This window comes from Oncorhynchus tshawytscha, linkage group LG12 (genome assembly GCF_018296145.1).
Source record: "Oncorhynchus tshawytscha isolate Ot180627B linkage group LG12, Otsh_v2.0, whole genome shotgun sequence".
NCBI lineage: Eukaryota > Metazoa > Chordata > Actinopteri > Salmoniformes > Salmonidae > Oncorhynchus > Oncorhynchus tshawytscha.
The window spans coordinates 56,818,412-56,842,254 of record NC_056440.1 but is presented as its reverse complement, the minus strand read 5'-3'; the positions used below and the strand labels follow the sequence as shown (position 1 = coordinate 56,842,254).

Genomic DNA, 23,843 nt, shown 5'->3' with positions numbered 1-23,843 from the left:
GGCCGCCTTTCCTTCCAGTTCTCTGCTGCCAATGACTGGAACGAATTTCAAAAATCTCTGAAGCTGGAGTCTTATATCTCCCTCTCTAACTTTAAGCATCAGCTGTCAGAGCAGCTTATCGATCACCGTACCTGTACACAGCCAATCTGTAAATAGCACACCCAACTACCTCATCCCCATATTATTACTTACCCTCTTGCACCCCAGTATCTCCACTTGCACATCACTACAGTATTAATGCTAAATGGTAATTATTTCACCTCTATGACCTATTTATTGCCTACCTCCCTACTCTTCTACATTTGCACACACTGTACATAGATTTTTCTATTTTTATTTTCTATTGTGTTATTAACTGTATGTTTGTTTATGGGTAACTCTGTGTTGTTGTTTTTGGTCGCACTGCTTTGCTTTATCTTTATCTAAATGATAACTTGTTCTCAACTGAACTACCTGATTAAATAAAGGTGAAATAACATATACAATAAAATAAAAAGAGATTGTTCTTAACTGACTTGCCTAGTTAAATAAAGGTCAAATAATAAAAAGTAAAAACACATCCTGTAACTCTTCTGATGTCAAGTCTCGCACACACAGATACAGTGCCTTGCGAAAGTATTCGGCCCCCTTGAACTTCGCGACCTTTTGCCACATTTCAGGCTTCAAACATAAGGATATAAAACTGTATTTTTTTGTGAAGAATCAACAACAAGTGGGAAACAATCATGAAGTGGAACGACATTTATTGGATATTTCAAACTTATTCAACAAATCAAAAACTGAAAAATTGGGCGTGCAAAATTATTCAGCCCCTTTACTTTCAGTGCAGAAAACTCTCTCCAGAAGTTCAGTGAGGATCTCTGAATGATCCAATGTTGACCTAAATGACTAATGATGATAAATACAATCCACCTGTGTGTAATCAAGTCTCCGTATAAATGCACCTGCACTGTGATAGTCTCAGAGGTCCGTTAAAAGCGCAGAGAGCATCATGAAGAACAAGGAACACACCAGGCAGGTCCGAGATACTGTTGTGAAGAAGTTTAAAGCCGGATTTGGATACAAAAAGATTTCCCAAGCTTTAAACATCCCAAGGAGCACTGTGCAAGCGATAATATTGAAATGGAAGGAGTATCAGACCACTGCAAATCTACCAAGACCTGGCCGTCCCTATAAACTTTCAGCTCATACAAGGAGAAGACTGATCAGAGATGCAGCCAAGAGGCCCATGATCACTCTGGATGAACTGCAGAGATCTACAGCTGAGGTGGGAGACTCTGTCCATAGGACAACAATCAGTCGTATATTGCACAAATCTGGCCTTTATGGAAGAGTGGCAAGAAGAAAGCCATTTCTTAAAGATATCCATAAAAAGTGTCGTTTAAAGTTTGCCACAAGCCACCTGGGAGACACACCAAACATGTGGAAGAAGGTGCTCTGGTCAGATGAAACCAAAATTGAACTTTTTGGCAACAATGCAAAACGTTATATTTGGCGTAAAAGCAACACAGCTCATCACCCTGAACACACCATCCCCACTGTCAAACATGGTGGTGGCAGCATCATGGTTTGGGCCTGCTTTTCTTCAGCAGGGACAGGGAAGATGGTTAAAATTGATGGGAAGATGGATGGAGCCAAATACAGGACCATTCTGGAAGAAAACCTGATGGAGTCTGCAAAAGACCTGAGACTGGGATGGAGATTTGTCTTCCAACAAGACAATGATCCAAAACATAAAGCAAAATCTAAAATGGAATGGTTCAAAAATAAACATATCCAGGTGTTAGAATGGCCAAGTCAAAGTCCAGACCTGAATCCAATCGAGAATCTGTGGAAAGAACTGAAAACTGCTGTTCACAAATGCTCTCCATCCAACCTCACTGAGCTCGAGCTGTTTTGCAAGGAGGAATGGGAAAAATTTCAGTCTCTCGATGTGCAAAACTGATAGAGATATACCCCAAGCGACTTACAGCTGTAATCGCAGCAAAAGGTGGCGCTACAAAGTATTAACTTAAGGGGGCTGAATAACTTTGCACGCCCAATTTTTCAGTTTTTGATTTGTTAAAAAAGTTTGAAATATCCAATAAATGTCGTTCCACTTCATGATTGTGTCCCACTTGTTGTTGATTCTTCACAAAAAAATACAGTTTTATATCTTTATGTTTGAAGCCTGAAATGTGGCAAAAGGTCGCAAAGTTCAAGGGGGCCGAATACTTTCGCAAGGCACTGTACTTCTCTGCAGCTGCCACCACAACCTCAATTTTCTGCGACTTACGTGCCATCCCTGCAGTACAGTTGATAACCATTGCAATGAATGCTAAAAATCCAATCTTACTGACACATATATTACTTGTTGGCCTATCCCTCTGTACTGGTACAGATCTACTACTCATACCACTCATCTCATGATCCCCCCCCCTTGATCCATCTTCCTCTACTTTCTTCACTGCTTCGGCATATGACAACTTTAAAATAAAGCATCGCGAAGGCCCGCGGTGGGTGTTGACGCGATGTGATTTCTGCCCAGTGCTCTGATTGTCAAAGTGAAAAAAGTCAATGAAGCGCGGGTAAACGGCGGGAGTAACTTCTGTACTACTCTAACCCTGGAAAACTCAACCTGCCTCTCTCGCACGGTACATTTCTGATCCCCAGCCCCATGGGCACCCCTACAATTAACACATACCACTACTTTCCCCAATGCTACACATTCCCTTGTCTCATGCACTTCTGCACATTTCTGACACCTAGGAACCTCCCTCCTACACGCTGCTGCCACATGCCCATAAGCTTGACATCTGTAGCAATGTAATGTATTTGGTACAAAAGCTCGTACAGGATAACTTATATATCTTAACATCACTTTGTCGGGCAAAGACTCAACATCAAAACTCAAAAGAACAGACAATGACTGTCCTCACTGTGGGATTCTGTGTTTTACATTATAGCCATTACCATATATATATATATATGATTAAATATTATCTGATGTTGGCTGTGTGAAGTATCTGCATTTGTGCACTTGAGCATCATCATGAGATTGAACAACTGCTTGCTACATCTACTTGCCTGTTTGTGTGTGTGACAAGAACTGAGTAACATGGTGTGACCTGCATGTTGCAAAACTGTAGATAACAGCCCAGCAGATGCTTTGTTTTTGTGTTTGTATGTAACAATATTGAGCACAGGGTGTGACTTGCTGTATCTTACAAAGTTGTGGTCAATTAGGTATAGGGGGGGGGTCATCACGAGGTTTAAATGAGATGGAAAAATACTGAACAACACAATAGCAGGAACTGAGCAACTGTTATAACTAGGCTGCGATACCAGAACAGTAAGAATCTATACATCGACGGAGGGAGGACTCCAAGAAGCGCCAAGAGGCGGGGACCCGCCTGAGCGCCTGCGATAGGCTGAGCAAGTCTAAACCACGCTCAGCCTCTACTGTGATAGACATTGTTCCAACCTGTCTGTTGGCCTATCACAGTATAAGAACAACTGTTTACGTACATCCTGTCAGTTCCCCGTTCTGCCCTGCGTGGTATTACAGTGAGCCCGTATATACGAAAGTTGCATTTGCCATTTATTGCTTAGCTAATAAAAAATACATAGTATACAATCGGTGACTCATTGTTATATTTATCCTGATACCAGATTCGAATTTACGCAACTCTAACATCACCTTGCACGCACATTTCCATTGGAAAATTCCATTCCACCTTTCCTGTTTCTCAAAATACAGCCAGGTGCAACTTTCCTAAACTGCATACATTAAGTGTATCGTTTGTATAAATATAAACAATATTTTTTATTGCTATGACCAAATTCCATAGAAAAGTGAGTTGTAGATCTGTCATGCAGTCTTTAAAGCAAGCTCAAGAAGCGGTAGATATGTTCTATGCATGCTATTTCTATGCTTACCCTTCCTAAATTTAGTTTTTGAGTCTTTTACTTTTGGTTTTGTACACCAGGTTCAAACAGCTGATAACACAATATTGTTGGTTATTGAAAATATATTTCACAGCGGTTTAGATTGCACAATGATTCTCAACACAATGCATTGCTTGAAAAAAAACTATGCATTGCTTGGTTTGTCACATAAACAAAAAAATTACAACCAGGAAATGGCGGCGCGATAACTGCATACTGCACCTTTAAATTCCAAAGGTTTCAAAAATTGTATCTCGTGCTGGGCTCTTTTTGTTTAGACAGCTTCGGAGTGTCTGCAACATCTCCTCAGGCAGCTTTGTGAATAGACACTGTATAATGTTTAATAACATTTCCCGTCTAATCTGAATGGGACAACGGATTAGTAACGTTAGTTAGCTACAACAACGTTAGTTAGCTACAACAACAAGGATTCTGAAACCAAAACAAACCATTATGCTGCGTTCATATCCAAGTGGGAAGGTGGTATTTGCCCGTAGGCGGCATTCAAGCTCTTTGAACTCGCGGAAAAACACTGTACATTTTACCGCCGGAAATGCTGGTATCGAGGCTATTTCTTAGTAGGTGACGTCAGAGATCAGCATGTGGGAGATGTCGGAGAACATGAATAATAGACACGTTTCTTTATGTAACTACTAAATACCACCTTCGTACTTGGTTATGAACGCAGCGTTAGCCTGGCGCTACTAAATTAGCCAACGGCTAATTGATAGTTACATTTTATGCAATAAATATTCCTGAAACTGTCAAATTAAATAAGACCCATGACCAAACAACCAGGAAAGATTACAACATGTCATGGGATAGCATGCTAGCTAGTAAACAAAAGTTAATTATTTGCCTAGCTAGCCAACAAATAAAACTTGATTTGAACAACATATTGAGAACGTTAGCTATAGCTAGCTACTGTGGCTAAGCATAGTTCTATTACACAGCATAATGGTATTTTGTGCACAGGCATTTATCCATCTGAAGCGAGTTATACATACCTGATAAAATCTCTAAAGTCAAGAAAGAATAACATTAACAGCAAAGGATCGGAGGGTAAATTGTTCAAGTTTAGCTCCATGGACAGTTCCATTTTGGAACCTGGAGTTTTGCTTGTAGGAACATACTGTGTCGTAGCTTCCCTGTATTTGAGACCGGTCTTCTGGCCAAGCTTGGTTGATAGGCCTATGTGGCACATACAATTATAAGGGCATTATATCCTTGTGTATAGTACCAAAGATTATTATAGCTGGTAGTGCAGTGTTCATGCTATGTATGCTTGCTTGTTCAAGCCACCTGTTAAAGCAGGAATCAGCAGTTGCATCCATAGACAGAACTATGGATGCAGGGACTGACAATCCATGATATCAATTATCATTTTCAAATCAAATTTTATTTGACACATGCGCCGAATACAACAGGTATTACAGTGAAATGCTTACTTACATGCCCTTATCCAACAATGCAGTTTTAAGAAAATACCTAAAAATAAAAGTAACAAATAATTAAAGAGCAGCAGTAAAATAACAATAGTGAGGCTATATACAGGGGGTACCGGTACAGAGTCAATGTGGCTTGGGGGTAGAAGCTGTTTAGAAGCCTCTTGGACCTAGACTTGCCATGTGTTAGCAGAAAGAACAGTCTATGACTTGGGTGGCTGGAGTCTTTGACAATTTTTACCATGTTTTGAGGCTATATAGTGTTTATTTACATTTACTTTGTTTATTTACAAACTTTGGAGTAAAACAATCTTATATTTTGGGTTCTGATGGGATACTACAGTTGAACTAAGCTCACGAGGCATTTATAAATTGTATTCTTCAAAAATCAATGGGTACATATCATTAAGTTACACATCCAAAAATGAGTGTAGCAACTGCATGTTGCACCTTAAAACTGCTTACAATTTAGGCCATCCTCAAGATGGCATCAAAGATTAGGCCTATATTCTACATTGGGTTATCCTTCAATTCACATATTGTGCTCTTGCATGTTCAATTCACACCCATGAAAGAGTATTGTCTGAAAAGGGACTTCCCTCACTGTCTGAAATAATAATACTGTACTTATTTAACCTTTATTTAACTAGGCAAGTCAGTTAAAAACAAATTCTTATTTACAATGACTGTCTACCAAAAAGCAAAAGGCCTCCTGCGGGTTTAACACTGGATGTAGATTGCTGGATACATGTAAACCTATAGAATGCTATCTTTTTGTTTCAATTGTATAGATGAGCTGTGTTAAAAATGAGAATTATGAACCAGTATTGCCTTCTGAATGAAAGCGGCCAGGAAAACCAAACTGAGGCAGCGCATACGTCATACCTCATCACACAGTTTGGAGAGATGGCCACTGCCCTGGGGGAAATTTCAGGATGTGATTCATCTAGACATGGGGATGGAATGTAAAAGAAGACTAAAGTGTTATTAAGTTAGCCAGACAGCCATGGTGATGGCTTTCATTATACAGCATGTTTCCAGAAGAGCTTGCAAAGTGGAACTACTTGCAGTCAGCTACTGTTGTTAGTAAATTAGGCTTTGAGCCTTTTTATTTGTCATGTTCAAGTGCTGTACTTTTGGTTACAGCAGTGCTAAGAACAGTGCTTGGCCTCAAGATGTTTTTTCAGGTTTTGGGGGTCTGTTTGTACTGTGGGTTATGTTGTTTCCATGGAAACTGCATATTAAGGCAAGGTTGGGGGACCAAATATAGAATTTGATGAGTGAGAATATATTTTTTTACTGTTCATGTGGCTAAATGAAATGTCTTCATACTCTAGCTATTTCAGATTCAAAGAGATGTTCAATTCAGAGAGATATCCTTTGCCTAGCCATGAGGAATAAACATAAATATTGTGGTGGTGCACATTCCCCTGGTTGAACAGCATAATGGGGATAGTGCATTGAGAGAAGGGGAATGAGATCAGCCTATTTTTTTAAACTTTCTGTTGGTGTGTAAAAAAAAAAAAAATATTCTGGGGAGCAGGATTTTTTCAGATGTCAGACATGGATGTGTCTGAGGGCAACAGGAAAGTGGTAGTGGGGAAGAGAAGGAAGGGAGAGAAACTTAAGCATAAATGAAACAGACATAATACATGAAACAGACATATTCTGTCCTAACCAGCTAACCAGACAGCCAGCCTGTACCCTCCCACTCCTTTCTCTCCCTTTGTCATTAACCCATCCCTCCTCTCACTGAATATATGCAAGTAGACAATGCAGACTGCCTCTCTCTCACGCTATTCTCTTCTGCAGACAGGAACATTCTCCCTCTGTCTCTGGATGAGGGAACTGTAGATTGAAAGTGCTTGCAACCAACTGCTGGTACCCGAATGAAGTGTAGCCTGTCACCTGAAAAAGCATCCTATTTTTGTGGGACATTTGCTGCAGACTAACCAATCAGCATCTTTATTTGTAATGCTGCCTGAAGAGTAACTTGGACATTTTTAGCTTCCTTTCTTCCTTTTTATTTTTTCCTGTGTTGCCCTTCTTGACCAGCATGATTTTCAACACAGCTGCTGTCCTTGGTGCTACGCTGGGCACTGCGTCAGGCATCCTCACTCTCTGTGGGCTCTCACTGATCTGCAGGTCCTGTAAGAAAGGCAAGTCGGAAAGTGGTGAAGATGCAGACCCAGAGAAGGCTAAACCCAGTGTTCTGCACTCCTCAGAGAAGGTGAGCTGCCCTACTACAGTACTTGGACATAGACTCAGATCTTAGAGAGCTTACTTTCCTGGGAGGGTAACTACCATCACCGCAGGGGACTTGGTGAATCTGTGTCACTAGGTTTATGTGGCGTGGGACTGGAGTGAATGCCATGGTTATTGAGTGATAACATTGACTAAATGTCATATCACATGTAGAGCTGTTTTTTTATATATCTCATATGTGATCTGTAATTGTAGTGCAAAAAGCTTTGTCCTGTATGTTTGATTTGAGCAACTACAGATTCACTGAGTAGTAACTACTGTGAGTGGTAACTAACTTACTTTGAGTAACTACAGTTTCTCTTGGTAAATAATATAGCTAACTACAGTTGTTTAATACACTGACACAACAACTACTCTTTTGATTTTTGAACAGGCTAAGACGATTACAAATATCTGCTTATGCCTGCCTTTGATATCTCCCTTAACTGATAATAAGATTGTAACACAGGAAATGCAGAAGTTAAAAAAAAACATCAGATAGAGGTTACATTACAATAAAGGACTGCGTTAAGATAGAGCCTGGATAGGCACTGGAGTACAGTTAGTATAGCACTCTATTCTTGTTCCTATGGGCTGCAGGAGGCTTAACCTGTGACTTGGCTTGTGGCATTGTATCACAGTTCTGCTCACAAACAGTGTCCTTTCTGTGGGAAAGGTTGATTGTCTGTTGCAGTCCCCTTTACAGTGAACCCACCCATCCTCTCTCTGAGCCAAGCGAAAGGTGTTACACGTATGTCCACATTTGACCTTGAGTGATTAGTCATAGAGTGAGATCCCACAGCTTTGAAGCAGACTTAACACCTCAGCAACCACGTTGAAGAGCTACAGTGTGTTTAAACAAACTACAGTGTGTTTAATTCCTATGGCCTAATGGTCTGTGTAGTGTTCCTGAATATGGGTCTCATTTGAAGATGGCTAAATAATGGTGTTAGAAGCAGATAATATATATTTTTTAAAGACACGCATATGTTCGCACCCAGCAATCCGATGAGTTTGTGACGAGGTGATGAGTGATTCAGAATCTTTCAGAGCGGGAAAAAAAACTGATAGGACTAGCCTAAGAAAGAATGCATGGGTTCCCTGCACATCTGTGTCAGTATAATTTGGGGAGCAGGATACCCCTGCAGCTCACGCTACAACCTGGACTCAGGCGTAGACTTAATATAGTAAATGTAAATCTGGGACACTCCAATTAGTATATATGTTATGTTTCGTTTGTCGATCATCCATTTCGTATGATATGTTAAGAATTACAATTGGTTGTGGCTAACGTTAGCTAGGTGGCTAACGATAGCTAGGCTAGGGTTGAGGTTAGGTCAAAGGATTGTTCGGGTTAAGGTTCGGAGTTAGGCTAAAGTTAAGCTAACATGCTTAGTAGTTGCTAATTAGCTAAAATGGCGAAGTTGTCCGTGATGAGATTCAGACACGCAACCTTTGGGTTACGAGACGTTTGTGTTAATCCTTTAACCTAACTCCGAACCTTTGTCTTATGTAACCATACCAAACGTGACATTTCATTCTGATTTGATCGTTCCAGATGTACATTTACTATGTTGCGTCTAGTCTATGCACACAGCCTTCCTTTCCTCAGCGTACACAAGCCCTCGCACATGATGCATGCACCAGGGGGACACCACGTTCCAGTCAGCTTGCTTTTTGCAGCACTTCAACTGTGCGGCTAAGGAGGTGAAAGAACACTTGCTGGGTGGAGAGATTTAGTCCTCCTCTGAATTGTTTATATCCCATTATGGAATGTAATTTAACAATGTGCAATTTATTCCACAAGTATAAATAAAGTTCTATACTTTAAAATAATAGCTTCCAGTTACCAGTCAATGTTATCATTGAGAGTTTGATTTGGGAGAGTAATGATGCATGCCCAGGAGAATGGATGGAATTTCTTAGCAAGCATAACCATAACTCACCCATCTGAGTGGCCCACATTTAGCTGACTGTCAGAAAGTTGCATTCACTGTAAATTGGTGTTCCATGTTTTCCTGTGAATTGCCAGACTGAAGTGATAATGGACTGCTATGGCTGTAATGAATCCCTCTGGGATTGATAGCATACAGCAGGTTTGCTGTCTTTGAACTGCACGACCAACACGAAATCTTCATGAAAGCAGTCTACAAACTAGCTGTGATTTCTCACCACACCTTGTATCATAGTACAGTATTATTAGCCTGTGTTTAACCATCTCTTCCTCCTCTAGTTCAGTGTGGAAAAATCCACAGAGCCCATCCAACCAAGGACATTGTTGAAATTTCCTAAAATATACAAGCCCAAACCATCTGTGACCTCATCTGAGGTCATCAGCTACCCTGATCATGCCTCAGAGAAGGGGGGCGAGCCCTCTCCCGAGGGACCCTCGACTGAGCCTGATGCTGGTAACCAAGCAACTGACAGCTCTGACACATTCACGATCCTCAGACAAGGTAAACCCCAACCAATAACATACACCCTGAATTAAACAAGATAAATTCCTTTATCGTTTCCTATTCTTTTCACAGCTACTATGCCTTCATCATATACAATGTGTTATACTCTTCAGTTATTTAGATTCAACATTTTTCAGGTGAAATTTTACATGTGAATTTTTGGACCTAGATTGAAACCACATTTTCCTCTGTAAATCCGGAAAAAAAATCTTGGCAGTTTCTTGGCAGAAACAAATGTTGTTGCTAATTACTGTAGTCAATCACGTCCTTCTATTGTATTAGAGTTACCACTCACTCAGTCTAGATAATTGTGTTTGAGTTACTTAACTCTATTGGGCTCCCAAGTGGTTCAGCAGTCTAAGGCACTGCATCTCAGTGCTAGAGACGTCACTACAGACGCTAGTTAGATTCCAGACTGTATCACAACCCGCCGTGATTGGGAGCCCCATAGGGCAGCACACAGTTGGCCCAGCGTCGTCCGGGTTAGGGTTTGGTCAGGGTAGGCCGTCTTTGTAAATAAGAATTTGTTCTTAACTGACTTGCCTAGTTAAATAAAGGATAAATACAAATAAACTCACCTCTCCTCCTGCCAGAGCATTGTGATCAAAGGCTTTGCCCCACTCTCCCTTCTTCCCTCCCTCGTCCCTACACTCATCCACTTAGTGTTATTGATGTGTCCAGTCAATGGAACCTAATGCATGATGGATAGGACTGGTCCCAGAAGGCTAAGATCTTCCTACTGCTATTCTTGGTGCTTTCTTACAACTGAATGCAATTGCCTTACGGTAACAGCCAGTTTGGCTATACATAGTTTCTCAAATAATTGTTTCTAAAAAAAAAAATGTACGATGCACTGATTTTCATGGTTTAGTTGATGCACACATTTACCATTCAATGTCCCCAGGAAGACAAACAGATGGTAATTTCCATATAAAAGGACCCATGAGCACCAACCTGTGAAGTTCATAGGAGCATATCAAATTGGGTGTCAAATGAAAGCTAAGGGTCTATATTTTAGAGAAATGAAAATGTATATACACAATTTGGAATGAGCAAAGCCTTCGATTTCTGGTCAAACAGATGGAAAAGGGGTCTTACGAAACATCTTACAGAAAAAGTCTGAAAAGGAAGTAGACATCAATCAAAACACAATAATGTTGGAAGTAAAGATCCCTGCCAACTAATATCAAAACTTATATTTAGTTTTGCGAAATGTTTCTGCTATCTGTAAGTTTAAGAAAAATTGCCTTTGTGCCTTGATATTAGGTTACCAAAAACCCATACATCTTTAATATATTTTTTAATTTCTCTTCCTCATGAGAAATTACAAAAAAAAGTACAAGTAAACAAGTAAAGGTAGACCTATCAATTAGTTTTAGTATTTTTACTGATACCAATTTTGTTCATGAATTATTAAGTGATTAAAACTTGAAATTGTGTTACCAAAACAATAATTTAATTTCCGAAACATCGGTAACAGAATTTCTGCAATTGAATTGGCTACAATGGGAAATCATAGTCACAAACCACAGTTGGGTTCACAAGTTTGGAAAGTACAGTACATTACAGTAGAGTTCAGTACAGCAAGGAAAATTAGAGTATAGTTCAGTACAGTACTGGGGTAGAGTTCAGTACAGTACACAGTAGAGCACACTAGAGTAGAGCACACAATAATGTACTGTATTGTACTGTACTGAAGTCTACTGCACTGTACTGTACTGTACTGTACTGAACTATGCTGTACTGTACTGAACTATACTGTACTGTACTGAACTATACTGTACTGAACTCTACCCTACTGTGCTGCACTTCGATGTCCAAACTTGTGGAACATAGACGTCTATGATTGGTTCAGATTTGGTCTGGTCTGGACCAAACAAATTTGGTCTTGTTTGGGGGCAGAGCTCATTAAAATAATAGCCATTGTGAAGAATAATACCCAAATATGCAAAGGAGGATATTGCATATTTATACCTTTGTGTACCGATTTAGGATACATCACCATGAAAAGAATGACATTTATATCCATAATTATGCATTTCTGTGTAGTACAGATCACAGACCCATGAATAAATTCCATTAACACAATTCCGTTACCGGGTGTAAATCCACTTTACTTGCTGTAGTTCAATAACCAAAATAAATGGGTTTTTTCAAAGTCAATGTATCATGTCATAGCTGACACCCCATTCTTTCTGCAGACATTGTTAAGACTTAATTCGGAGCATATATTTAACAGAGTTTTTGGAAAACATGGACACATAAAACAATTGAGGGAGATTTTACCAAAATTCTGTTACCAAACTTTGCATCTGCATATTTCTTCCAGTAAATGTGTTTTTTGTCAAATGTTCAGTGTAAATTGTTAAAAGTAGTCCTTGTGCATGGAGTTGTAGCATTTGTTGAACTTTGAAATCAATGGTTTTTGTTTGGCATACATTTTAAGTGAAAAATCTCTGCGCAATTCCGTTACCAAGGAATTGACCAGCCCTAACGCCGTCTCCTTTCCCAGACTCAAAGGACAAAACCCCCTGTGCAAGGGCTCTAACCAATGGGATGACAACAAGCAGCTCCATCCTCCACCCTAAGCTGCATTTCTCTCTCACCTATTATACAGACCAGAACGAGCTACACATCACCGTGATAGAAGGTAAGGCAACAATCTCAACAGTATGATCTGCCAGTATGTCCACTTCATGGAAGTTATGAAGGGTGAGGTATCACTAAACATGATATTGACCCTAGTTTACCTATTCAACATACAGTTTAAGTTGGAAGTTTACATACACTTAGATTGGGGTCATTAAAACCTGTTTTTCAACCACTCCACAAATTTCTTGTTAAGAAACTAAAGTTTTGGCAAGTCGGTTAGGACATCTACTTTGTGCATTACACAAACTTTTCCAACAATTGTTTATAGACAGATTATTTCACTTATAATTCACTGTATCACAATTCCAGTGGGTCAGAAGTTTACATACACTGACATACACTAAGTTGACTGAACTCCAAGGCCTACTGTCACGAATATCACCGAAGGTGGCTCCACTTCCTGTGTGGGTGGCGCTCGGCGCTCGTCGTCGCCGGTCTACTAGCTGCCACCGATCCCTTTTTCCCTTTTCGTTTGGTTTTGTCTAATTGTTTTCACCTGTTCCTTGTTGGGGTTTTTGGGTTGGTGTTATTTAAGTTCGATTAGCCCGCTTGTGTTTGTGCGGGCTTGTTGCTGTGTATGTAAGAGGTGTATTGTTTATTGTTGGGTTTTCGCTGTCCGGGTATTACCAGTGGTCCTTGGGTTGTGTTTGCGCCTGTGTTTTGGCTTCACCCATTTGTACGTGTTCCTGGTTTTTGGACATTAAAGCGTTTTTCCCTCGAATCTTCTACTTTGGTGAGAAAAGTGCAAATCAATCCCAGAACAACAGCAAAGGAAATTGTGAAGATGCTGGAGGAAACAGGTACAAAAGTATCTACATCCACAGTAAAACCAGTCCTATATCGACATAACCTGAAAGGCCGCTCAGCAAGGAAGAAGCCACGGCTCCAAAACCGCCATAAAAAAGGCAGACTACGGTTTGCAACTGCACATGGGGACAAAGGTTGTACTTGTTGGAGAAATGTCCTCTGGTCTGATGAAACAAAGATAGAACTGTTTGGCCATAATGACCATCGTTATGTTTAGAGGAAAAAGGGGAGGCTTGCAAGCCGAAGAACACCATCCCAACCATGAAGCAGGGAGTGGCAGCATCATATTGTGGGGGTGCTTTGCTGCAGGAGGGACTCGTGCACTTCACAAAATAGATGTCATCATGAGGCAGGAAAATTAATTGTGTGTATATAAACTTCTGACCCACTGGGAATGTGAAGAATGAAATCAAATCTGAAATAAATCATTCTCTCTACTATTATTCTGACATTTCACATTCTTAAAATAAAGTGGAGATCCTAACTGACCTAAGACAGGGAATTTTTACTAGGATTAAATGTCAGGAATTGTGAAAAACTGATTTGAAATGTATTTGGCTAAGGTGTATGTAAACTTCCGACTTCAACTGTATTTAGGTACTTCCATGACAGTGCATTTCTTTCTGTCAAACCTCATTTATTAACATTATCAAAGAGGTCAACATGCAGATGTCTTCTGCAAATGAAAACAAGCATAAAGGAAAAAACTAAGAGGCAGTTGTCTGCAAATAGAATAAATAAATAAATGTGAATAAATAAAGGCAACAGTTAATCAATAGTGAATAAATAAATGTGAGGCAACAGTTAATCAATAGTGAATAAATAAATGTGAGGCAACAGTTAATCAATAGTGACAAATAGATTGAAACTGTAAATGGAGACCTCACAACCCAATCCCCTCAGTGCATCATGTCTTGTGGAGCAATATTCCGAAGCCAATAGAGTGGCAAAGTGATGACGCACCAACACTGTCACACTGGCTTAATCTATTTCAATATTCTACCTTGCTTCTTTTATTTCCTCCATCTACAAAATAATTGATTTCATTTGTGGTGAGACAAAGCAATCCACCGTCCTCCCCCCTTCATAAGACTGTGGGGGATTTGATAAGGGGTTGAGTAGCTTGGACGCCTTTGCATTTGCCCTCTGTTGGCTGGTCCCCGTATGTCGATGCTTAGCGACTAGATGCTGATGCGTCACCCAATGAAAAGGTCAACAACGCATCTACTTTGCCTTGCGGGCGGTTGGGTGGGTGGTAGTTGGTGGTGGGGTCCGGGTGCAAGCTGTCACACTGTTCATACCAGCATCATACGCCTATTGAGATATGCTAACGGAGGACACAGGTTCTCTGCAGGCCAGCTATCTGCGAGTCCTGCCTCTTTGGTTTGTTTATCACCTGCCGAGTGCTCAATTATATCTCATTATATCCAAGCCTTTAGCTTCATTAATTACTATTTTTATTCAAGGCGTACCATCTGCTTTGCTGTTAGAGAAACTGTTGGGAGAGACCTATGCCGGGTCTGCAAAGTGCTTCTGCATTGTTTATCATAAACACATCTACTAGACATACACATTCTCTCCTTATGAATACATAGCCTATAATGTTCTAACTTCAGTGAATTTTACATAATAAGATATTTTGCAGACCTGGTATTTTGCAGAATTGGGAACAGCTAATGAGATTCTCTCCTCCGCACACTCCACTGGCTTCGAGTCGAAGCTCGCGTCTGCTACAAGACCATGGTACTTGCCTACGGAGCAGCAAGAAGAACTGCCCCCCTCTACCTTCAGGCTATGCTCAAGCCCTACACACCCAACGCGGGCATTTCGTTCTGCCACCTCTGTTCTCTTGGCCCTCCCACCCCTATGGGAGGGCAGCTTCCGGTCAGCCCAGCTCTTCTCTGTCCTGGCACCCCAATTGTGGAACCAGCTTCCCCCTAAAGCTAGGACAGCAGAGTCCTTGCCCATCTTCTGAAAACATTTTAAACCCGATCCTCTTCTAAGAGAATCTTAAATAATCCCACAGTACCCCCCTCGCACCCCCTTTTCACCCTGACCCCCTCCCCCTTAAAGAAGGCCTTTTGTGAACAGACACTACTCACTAATATGTGGTTATCCCATCTAGCTATCTTAAGATGAATGCACTAACTGTAAATCGCTCTGGATTTGAGTAATTTAGCATCTGCTAAATTACTAAAAATGTAAAATGTAAAAATGTAATTAAAACTACATCAATAGACTGCTATTCTCAGGGTTCGCTCCCCCTCTCTCTGTTGCCTTCCTTTCCTCTCTGTCTTCCTCTGTAGCGGAGCATTTGAGTGTGGGGTCGGGCTGTGAGGGCTATGTGGCCGGAGTCCTGACCTTAGCAGCAGGACAGAGGGAGGCCCAGACTTCGTTGCGACGCCTGACCAGCCACACCCGCTGGGAGGAAGGCCTGGTGTTCTCCCTGACAAGGGGGTATGAGGTGGAGGGCGAAGTGGCTCTCTCCCTTCACAGTTGTGACCACTTCTCCCAGAACACCAACCTGGGCGTCATGAGGTTCAAGCTGGTTGATGTGGGCATGATGTCCAACGCAGACTGCTGGGTCGACCTACAACCACCAAAACAGGTAGGCTACCCTGTTCTTATCATTGATATATAGTAGACAGCATTGGCCGCAAAGTTAAAGAGCAACTGCTCCTAAAAATGAACTAATCCTTTTGAAAATGGCCTATTGGCAGAACATTTATTATATTGTCAAAATTGACTACAAAGTCTAAATAGGGTCATTTTGGTCATAAAGTCAGTTTGGAACTGAAGGGTGGGTTTGGATTATAATTATGTCAACAAATCATGCCCCGTTTTGCCAAGCTCCACATGCAAATCACCACTCCTCCCACTTCGCTTCCCTTCTTTCAATGGGGCTCCGTTGTTTAATCGCCCCCAGCCAACATGTTCAAAGGATCACGGCCGTTTGAGACTGAAAATGTCTATATGGATTGACCATGCAATGCATGCGTCCAGCAAGAAGCATAGCCAACAACTATGGTTTGCATGCCCTGCCGAAGGACCCTATCATGCGGAATAGGTGGTTGGAGTTTGTTGGTCCCCAGTGGTGGTGAGTATACCGGTAACTAGACCATAGACTGCTGGTTATGTATCTGGTTATGTTTACTGATAATCATTATCACTATCATCGCTAACATAGCTGATGTTAGCTAGCTAGCTGGCTAGCGTTAGCCTACCTATATCCAACTCAGATTTGGCATGGAGAAAAGTTAGGCAAATAATTAGTAGGAAAGCCTTTTGTCATGACTGATGTTCTAAGATTGAGGGGACCACCGTATTTTAGTTAGCTAACATTAGCAGTGCTAGCTCATTTTTCTTTACAAACTTTGCTCGTAACAGTAATGGCAACATTGCCATCTCTCTAAAGTTGATTTGACGACACCATACTATGGCAAAGTTGTATCATACTAATTATTTGGTTACTTTAGCGATGTAATCATATTTCCATGCCACTCTAAGTTAGTGTCCAGGTAGGGTACAAATAAATATGGTTGTTCCAGAGATGTTAGGTTTGCAGCCAAACATGCAGCATAGAGACGAGCAAGAGGACCCTCATCAGCATCATGCAGACTTGCCCTCGCTGTGAGCATTCCTATGGCAAGTATCCGGCCAGCAACCTTCACCTGTCGGCGGCAACAGCGTTCACAGGCTCATCATTTGTACAAATACACAAGGTAACCCCCTTCGTTACTTTGATACATTCTGAAAACCCAATTGTGAAACATAATTGATGTAAACTGACATTACTTGTTGCTTATTTTCTATCTTTTTAGATGCATATAATGTCCGGGGCATAAGCGAGCTTGGTGGAACAAGCTTGATCTGAATAGAAATAAAAAAGATGAACCCAGCGTTCAGGTTGGATCCACCAGGCTAATCATAATCAGTGCTCTGTGTGTGTGTGACTGACCAGTATCTTTGATGAGGGGCCAGGAGCTGATCTATGCTGCCATGCCCATCAAAGGGGCTCTGGCAAAGACCTCACCTCCAGCCTCACCTCTTACCTGCTCACCAACGGTCGTTGATAGGGAGAACAGAATTAGGTAGGTCTAGTCTGACTTGTTGAAACTTCAACATAACACCCGTTTGTGTGTCAGATATGACCTATCCTAACTGCCATTGGTAATAGAACAGTGACTATGTGCATGTGTTAACAGAAACATGAATGGAGCCAGCACATGAAGACTTGCAAGATGATGAGATGAAGTCCAGACTGACAGATGAGCTTGATACAGATGTCTCTGAATGGAGAGAGATCTTGCACTCTGCATAAACATTTTACTAGAAACAACTTTTTACTTGTATTGTCTTTTTTTTTAAATGATTGAATTGAATGGTGTCAGTCAATATGGGGAGGGAGAAACCCTGTGTATTCGGCATCTGATCAGGGAACTCCTGTTGCATACAGGATTTCACACAGGAAGGTATGACCACTCTGACATGTTTGCCAAGGTAGCCCCACTACCACTTGACAGGCTGATAGGCACAGTATCTGTATCGACTGGGAATGACAATGAAAGGTGCTCATTATTACGTTAGCAGAACACTGCTTCTACGGTATTATGTAAAGGGTTGTTTATTCTACATGGAACTGTTGCTACATTTTAAACGTTATCAAAACACTTAGTTTAAAATGTATACATGCATTCAGCAATTGCATTCTTCTCGTTATTACTCTGTAGGCTACTGACCTATTCAAAGTTTTCTCCGTCATCTCCTCACGCATCTGTAGTTATTCAACTCAACCTCCAGGAGGTTTGTTGAGATTGAGTGGGAGGAAACGGCTGCGGGCAAGGTTCTGACAGATGGTTGTGTCCTGGTGGTGGAAAGGGCCCACGTAAGAAACACCCACATCAAACCACACCCCCAAGCCAACTCAAGTTTGTTTTCTGTCATAGCCGCAGGCATTTCTTGAGGAGTGTCACGAATACGCCGGGGAGATTGGGAGCGTGCCGGGGAGATTGGTTTGTGCGCATACATGGCCGCCCCTCTGCCATAGTGGACCCCGGGTTGGAACGCACCAGACACCACTGAAGCTGGTGCCCCTCCTGGCCGCAATAGGAACAGAGCCCCAGCTGTCTCCGGCAACGCCGCTCTTCCGTGGAAAGGTGTGTGGCCCCTACCTGCATGGGTTCAGGCTCTGCCTCAGGACAGCCAAAGCAGGAGGGCGAGGAGAGAGGTAGGTGCCGGTGCTCCAGAAGAAGGTTATCCAGACGGATGGCCATCGCGATGAGTGCGTCCAAGGATAGGTTGTCATCTCGACACGCCAACTCCGTCTGGACCTCTTTGCGCAATCCTCACCGGAAAAGAGTGCGGTGCTCCGGCTCATTCCATCTGCTGGAGGCTGACACAGTCCGAAAGGTGAGGGCATACTCCGCAGCGGTCTGGGCACCCCGCTGGAGAAGTATCTCCACTCCCTTTCTGCCCTCTGGGAGGATGGTCGAAGACTGCCTTGAACAGAGCCATGAACCTCTCAAAGGATCCCAGCTCCTCCTTTCCTCTCTCCCAGAAGGCCGCAGCGAGCCATAAAAGGAGCCAAATCAGCGCGTGCAGTTCCTCTTTTAATATTATTATATTTTTGTAAATTGAATTGTATAGGACTGTGTTCCTCTTTGAGACCATCATAGATATAGTTTGAGTACTGTAACTGTTTATCTTCTTTTGAAGATTGGGTGGTATGATGAGGGATTCTGAATTGGGGTGAGATGTATTGGCTGAGTCACTGATATTTTGTGTGTTTCCACTAACTATCTCTAACCTGTGCTTCTCTGGGCTGTCAGGTGTTCGTTATAAAAAAGTAGGCGTTGCCATGGCGTCCTTCGAGAGCCCTTACCCCTCGGTGATCTGATAGTGACTTGAGCCATCCCAGCTCTCAAACTGGACAACTGTTCTGTGGATCTGGTGAAACTGAATACTAGGCACTGTGATCAAAATCGTTTTTACTCAAGGCCAAACTCATTTATCTCAATAGCTAGGTTTGGTCTGCCTGTCTGTATGGCTACCCTGTAACAAGCACTGTCAAGCCTCCTCAAGATAAAGCGACAACCATCCGGCTTTATGTTAACCTAAAGAGGATTTGGTTAAAAGGACAGCTACTCAAACCGCTACAGAAAAAGGAAATCCATTTCACGCCTCATTCTCAGTGGCACAGGGAGTATTTGTATATAGTGTTGAAAGAGAGATTGTTGTTGGACGTTTTGATAGAAATCTCTGAAAGGATTGAGTACATACAGAGACAAAATGTATACTGCAAGTTTATTCAGTCTCTGATCCATTTGCAAGGCTGGGAAACCTTTAAAAAAAAGGGGAATTATAAGAAACCCCAATATGATCTTCTTTCTCTTTTCTTTCGGAACAGCTCATTCTGTCCACCCACAAGCTGTTCTTCAAAACTTCGGCTACAAGGACACCTGAATGCAAATAGGGATTTAATAAAAAAACAGCCAGCTCTCCAGTCCTTCCTGGCAGCTCCATCGTAAGCCTCCAAGAGCTAGGCAGGAGATCAGAATCTACGTCATCACAAACCCTTGGGACTATCTTTCTTCTGGGATGCGCAAGAGAGCATGAAGTCCTGCCAGGAATCACAAACAGGGATGATGCACGAGAGGGAGATGACGGAGAGAGATACGAGGATGACACGAGAGAAATCAGTCTTTGCCAAAGACAAATAGCAGATAGAGGGAGATGGAGAGGACAGGAGGAGGCTGAGAAATGCAGGGAGGGGAAGGCGGCAGTTTTGTCTGATGTAGGCTGTGACGCAAGTGATACACCGCCACGGGAGAATAGCTATAAATGATTTCTAATTGAACACAGTGAGAAGTTTTTCAGCTCTTTATTTAATGGTCATAGCTGCATAAAGAGAACACAGGGGGCAGATGGGGCCGACAGAAGCCAGTGATGACACACACAGCAGTAGACTGTGCTGTAGCTCCTCAGGAGATTACACACTATGATACTCCACTGAAGAAAGAGAGAAGATGTTTGATTTATCAGACGTCCACTGAAAGAGAGAGAAACATTTTCACAAAACTGTGGATTTAGATGTGGATGTGCAGAGTTATGACTCAGAGAAGAACACTAATTAAAAAAAACAAGACTACCCCATTCCCTTTGCATCGATTACTTACCCCCCCTTTGATCTATTGCTCACAGCAAATCAAAGAGTGAGTCAGGCTGCTACTTTAAAGGGTTTACTTGCTATGTATCGCAGACTATAAAGGGATGCTCAAGCTGTAAAATTGTACTGTGCTCTTTGGTGCTGTTAGAATGATGTAGTTAACATGTCATTTTCAAGCATCCCCTAAAAAGACAATCATGCCTCGTCTATGCTGCATATTGGCTAATGCACAATCCTTGACTTTTTGTCCATTAGCGGGCTCCCTATTTTTGTGTGTGGCCTGTTTGAACATAATACGAACCTCTTCCTCATATGTGCACTACTGGATGACCAAAGACCCTAGATATCAATTACTTTCACAAATCAACCCTCCACACAGTTTGGTTGTGCATGATAACAGTTTGACTGTAAAGCCTCTCCTACACACATATTACGCATTACGTTTATATGATATTACTTTTACGACAGACTCTTTCCTGGTTGTAAGAGTCTCTGATATTCCACTTAGTAAAGTGACATATTGGGACATATTGCAGTATGTGTAGGAGTTGCAATGCCCCTAACCCACGCAGGAAGACCATTTACCAAAGTGGCACAATTTCAGATCAATATGAGATTCACCAGTAGCATCAGAAGCATAATGGCAGGGATTATAAGGATCTGTGCCTAATGAATCCTAGTCTTCCTGAGGCACAGAGGTGACTCACTCAGCCATTCATCCAGTCCATTTGATTACTAGTGAATCAGACCTTTGTGTCCGCTAATGATGGTGTCAAGGTAACAGGCGTACCTTATTGTCATTCATAAATGGACATTGCTTGTTGATATTTGTTCTAACCTATGTATATTAAAGTCTGCTATGTGTTGAAGTTTCCCGCTGTGTGTTTTTGACATTATTTGCAGAGGAAACGTTTTCATGTGACCTGTTCTAATCACAGTGAATAGGTGTAATTGACTATTGACTACAATCGGCAGGATGTCCAGGCAGCTGGAGAGCTCCTGCTGTCTATAAGTTACCTGCCTGCAGCCAACCGGCTGGGAGTAGTGGTGATGAAGGCTCGAGGACTACAGTCAGACAAGCTGAAGAACTCCATAGGTACACCCTGTTTATTAATTTAACCCATTGCCGCTCATACTGTATGACGCCTACAACTGCTCATTAAACCATACAACCGTGAATGGGTAGTCCATCCACAGGTTGACGCTAGAGTATGCTAAGATAGAAAAATATTTTGGTTGGTGGATGTCATTGTAGTGAAAGCCTCGTTCCTTGTTCCTAGACCTGTCTGTGAAACTGGCCCTGAAGCACCAGACTACCAAGCTGAGGAGGAAGAAGAAGCAGACGCGACGGGTCAAGCACAAGATGAACCCAGTGTGGAATGAGATGATGATGCTGGAGGTTCCCCGCGAGCTGCTGTCTAAATCCAGTCTGGACTTGGAGGTGTTGAACCAGGCAGGTCCTGGTGAGCAGGAGTCCCTGGGCCGCTGTCAGCTGGGTTTACAGGCCTCTAACACTGGCCTCCAACACTGGCAGCAAATGCTAGACAACCCCCGTAAGCAGATCGCCATGTGGCACCCACTGTATGACTAAGATAACCACCTGTCCGCTTTGCCCTTCCAAATACCCAAATGGGGGGGGGCATGTCAACTGCCTTCCTTTAATAGCCTAAATCTATTCATCCACTTATATTGAAAGTATCCCATTACCTGCGATTAATTATCCCACAGCATCCCATGACAACAGTAGCATACACCAAACTGAAATGTCACTGAATATCACAGAATTTCCAAAGAATACCAATTATGAACACATTTTATATATTCAATGAAACTCATCAATGCAATGTAATACTTTGCCTACAGTACCTATACTTAACCACCTCTATGATCTGTTTTTATAGCTGAACAGAATAAATATGATAATGCCTGTGTTTTTGTGTTGTAGGGGATTGTGTATATGGTATGTAAGGGTATGATAAATATCAGTGAATTATTCTAGAGTAGAGCTGTCATTTTATTTGTAAAGGGATGTATTCACACGCTTGGAAAGCAATCGAGAAAATGCACCTGGCAGAAACTTAAAGGCAGCCAATATTGAACGGATAGGAGATTCAAAAGCCCGGTGTACTACTGAAAGGACAAGTATTAGTATTCATAGATATACTGTAACAGTGATGAAATTACAGTGGACTACATGTTTAAAGTGTATCTTATTACACAGGGTCTAAAAACGGCAGCTAAAGTTTTCCACATGATGTATTTAAAAAATCATGCAGTGTTTAATGTAGTAATATACTGTATTTGTCATTTTTATGAATATGTGCAGATGTATTCTATCTTAGGAGAATACGAGAGTTGATATACATGTTATATTTAAAGTAGTTACAATACAACTATCAACTCAATTTCACACCTGTTTCCATTCAACCCACTTTGCTTCAGTTATGTACAAAAGGTATTGTTCTCCATTGTGGTTTTATTTTTTACATAGCTTTTGTTAAGTGAACTGCTTATAGACTGCACCAGTGAGGAACACACTGTGTAATTTGAAAATATACACACTGACACACAAAATGTGTGAAAATAAAAACATCTTCAAAATATATCATGCCAAAATCTGATTCTCGTCGAGTTGTACTGAGGATGTGCAAATACCCGGGCATCCAGAGAGCACTATGTACAGTATCAGCACCTAACACCACATCCGGGCAGACATTGATGTAATATATCTATTTATTGATACTTCCTATCCTCAGAGCTCATTTTGCGTAACTGATATAACCTTGGACCTGACCTACGATACAGTAGCTAGCTTTTCATAGCTGAATGAGCTACCGTTATCACGTTGAGATGAAGTTACATATTAATATCACCCGTCCAAGCCATTTCACACAAAAACAAAGATTTACTGTAACAGACCGGAATATCATCAACCTAATTAAATTATAACTTATTGACTAACTAAAGTATGGCTGTTTCACATGCACGGTGTTGAATTTACAAGAACACTGGTAATAAACCCCCGGGCTGACAAGGTACAAATCTGTCGTTCTGTCGTTCTGCTCCTGAACAGGCAGTTAACCCACTGTTCCTAGGCCATCATTGAAAATAAGAATTTGTTCTTAACTGACTTGCCTAGTTAAA

At 41.6% G+C, this 23,843-nt stretch overlaps 1 protein-coding gene across 2 annotated transcripts; it reads left to right on the top strand.

Moving 5' to 3' along the window:
* Nucleotides 1-6,707: 6,707 nt before the first annotated feature.
* LOC112263511 (synaptotagmin-13) lies at nt 6,708-23,793 on the top strand. Of its 2 annotated transcripts, none has more exons than XM_024439891.2 (6): nt 6,708-7,602; nt 9,850-10,072; nt 12,588-12,725; nt 15,841-16,142; nt 21,675-21,795; nt 21,980-23,793. In XM_024439891.2, exons 1-6 carry the CDS (start codon nt 7,429-7,431, stop codon nt 22,288-22,290), a joined length of 1,269 nt encoding a protein of 422 aa, XP_024295659.1. In that variant the 5' UTR covers nt 6,708-7,428; the 3' UTR covers nt 22,291-23,793. The 2 variants fall into 2 exon arrangements, with proteins under 2 accessions (XP_024295659.1, XP_042186766.1); XM_042330832.1 differs by lacking the exon at nt 6,708-7,602 and adding an exon at nt 7,863-9,323.
* Nucleotides 23,794-23,843: the final 50 nt, after the last annotated feature.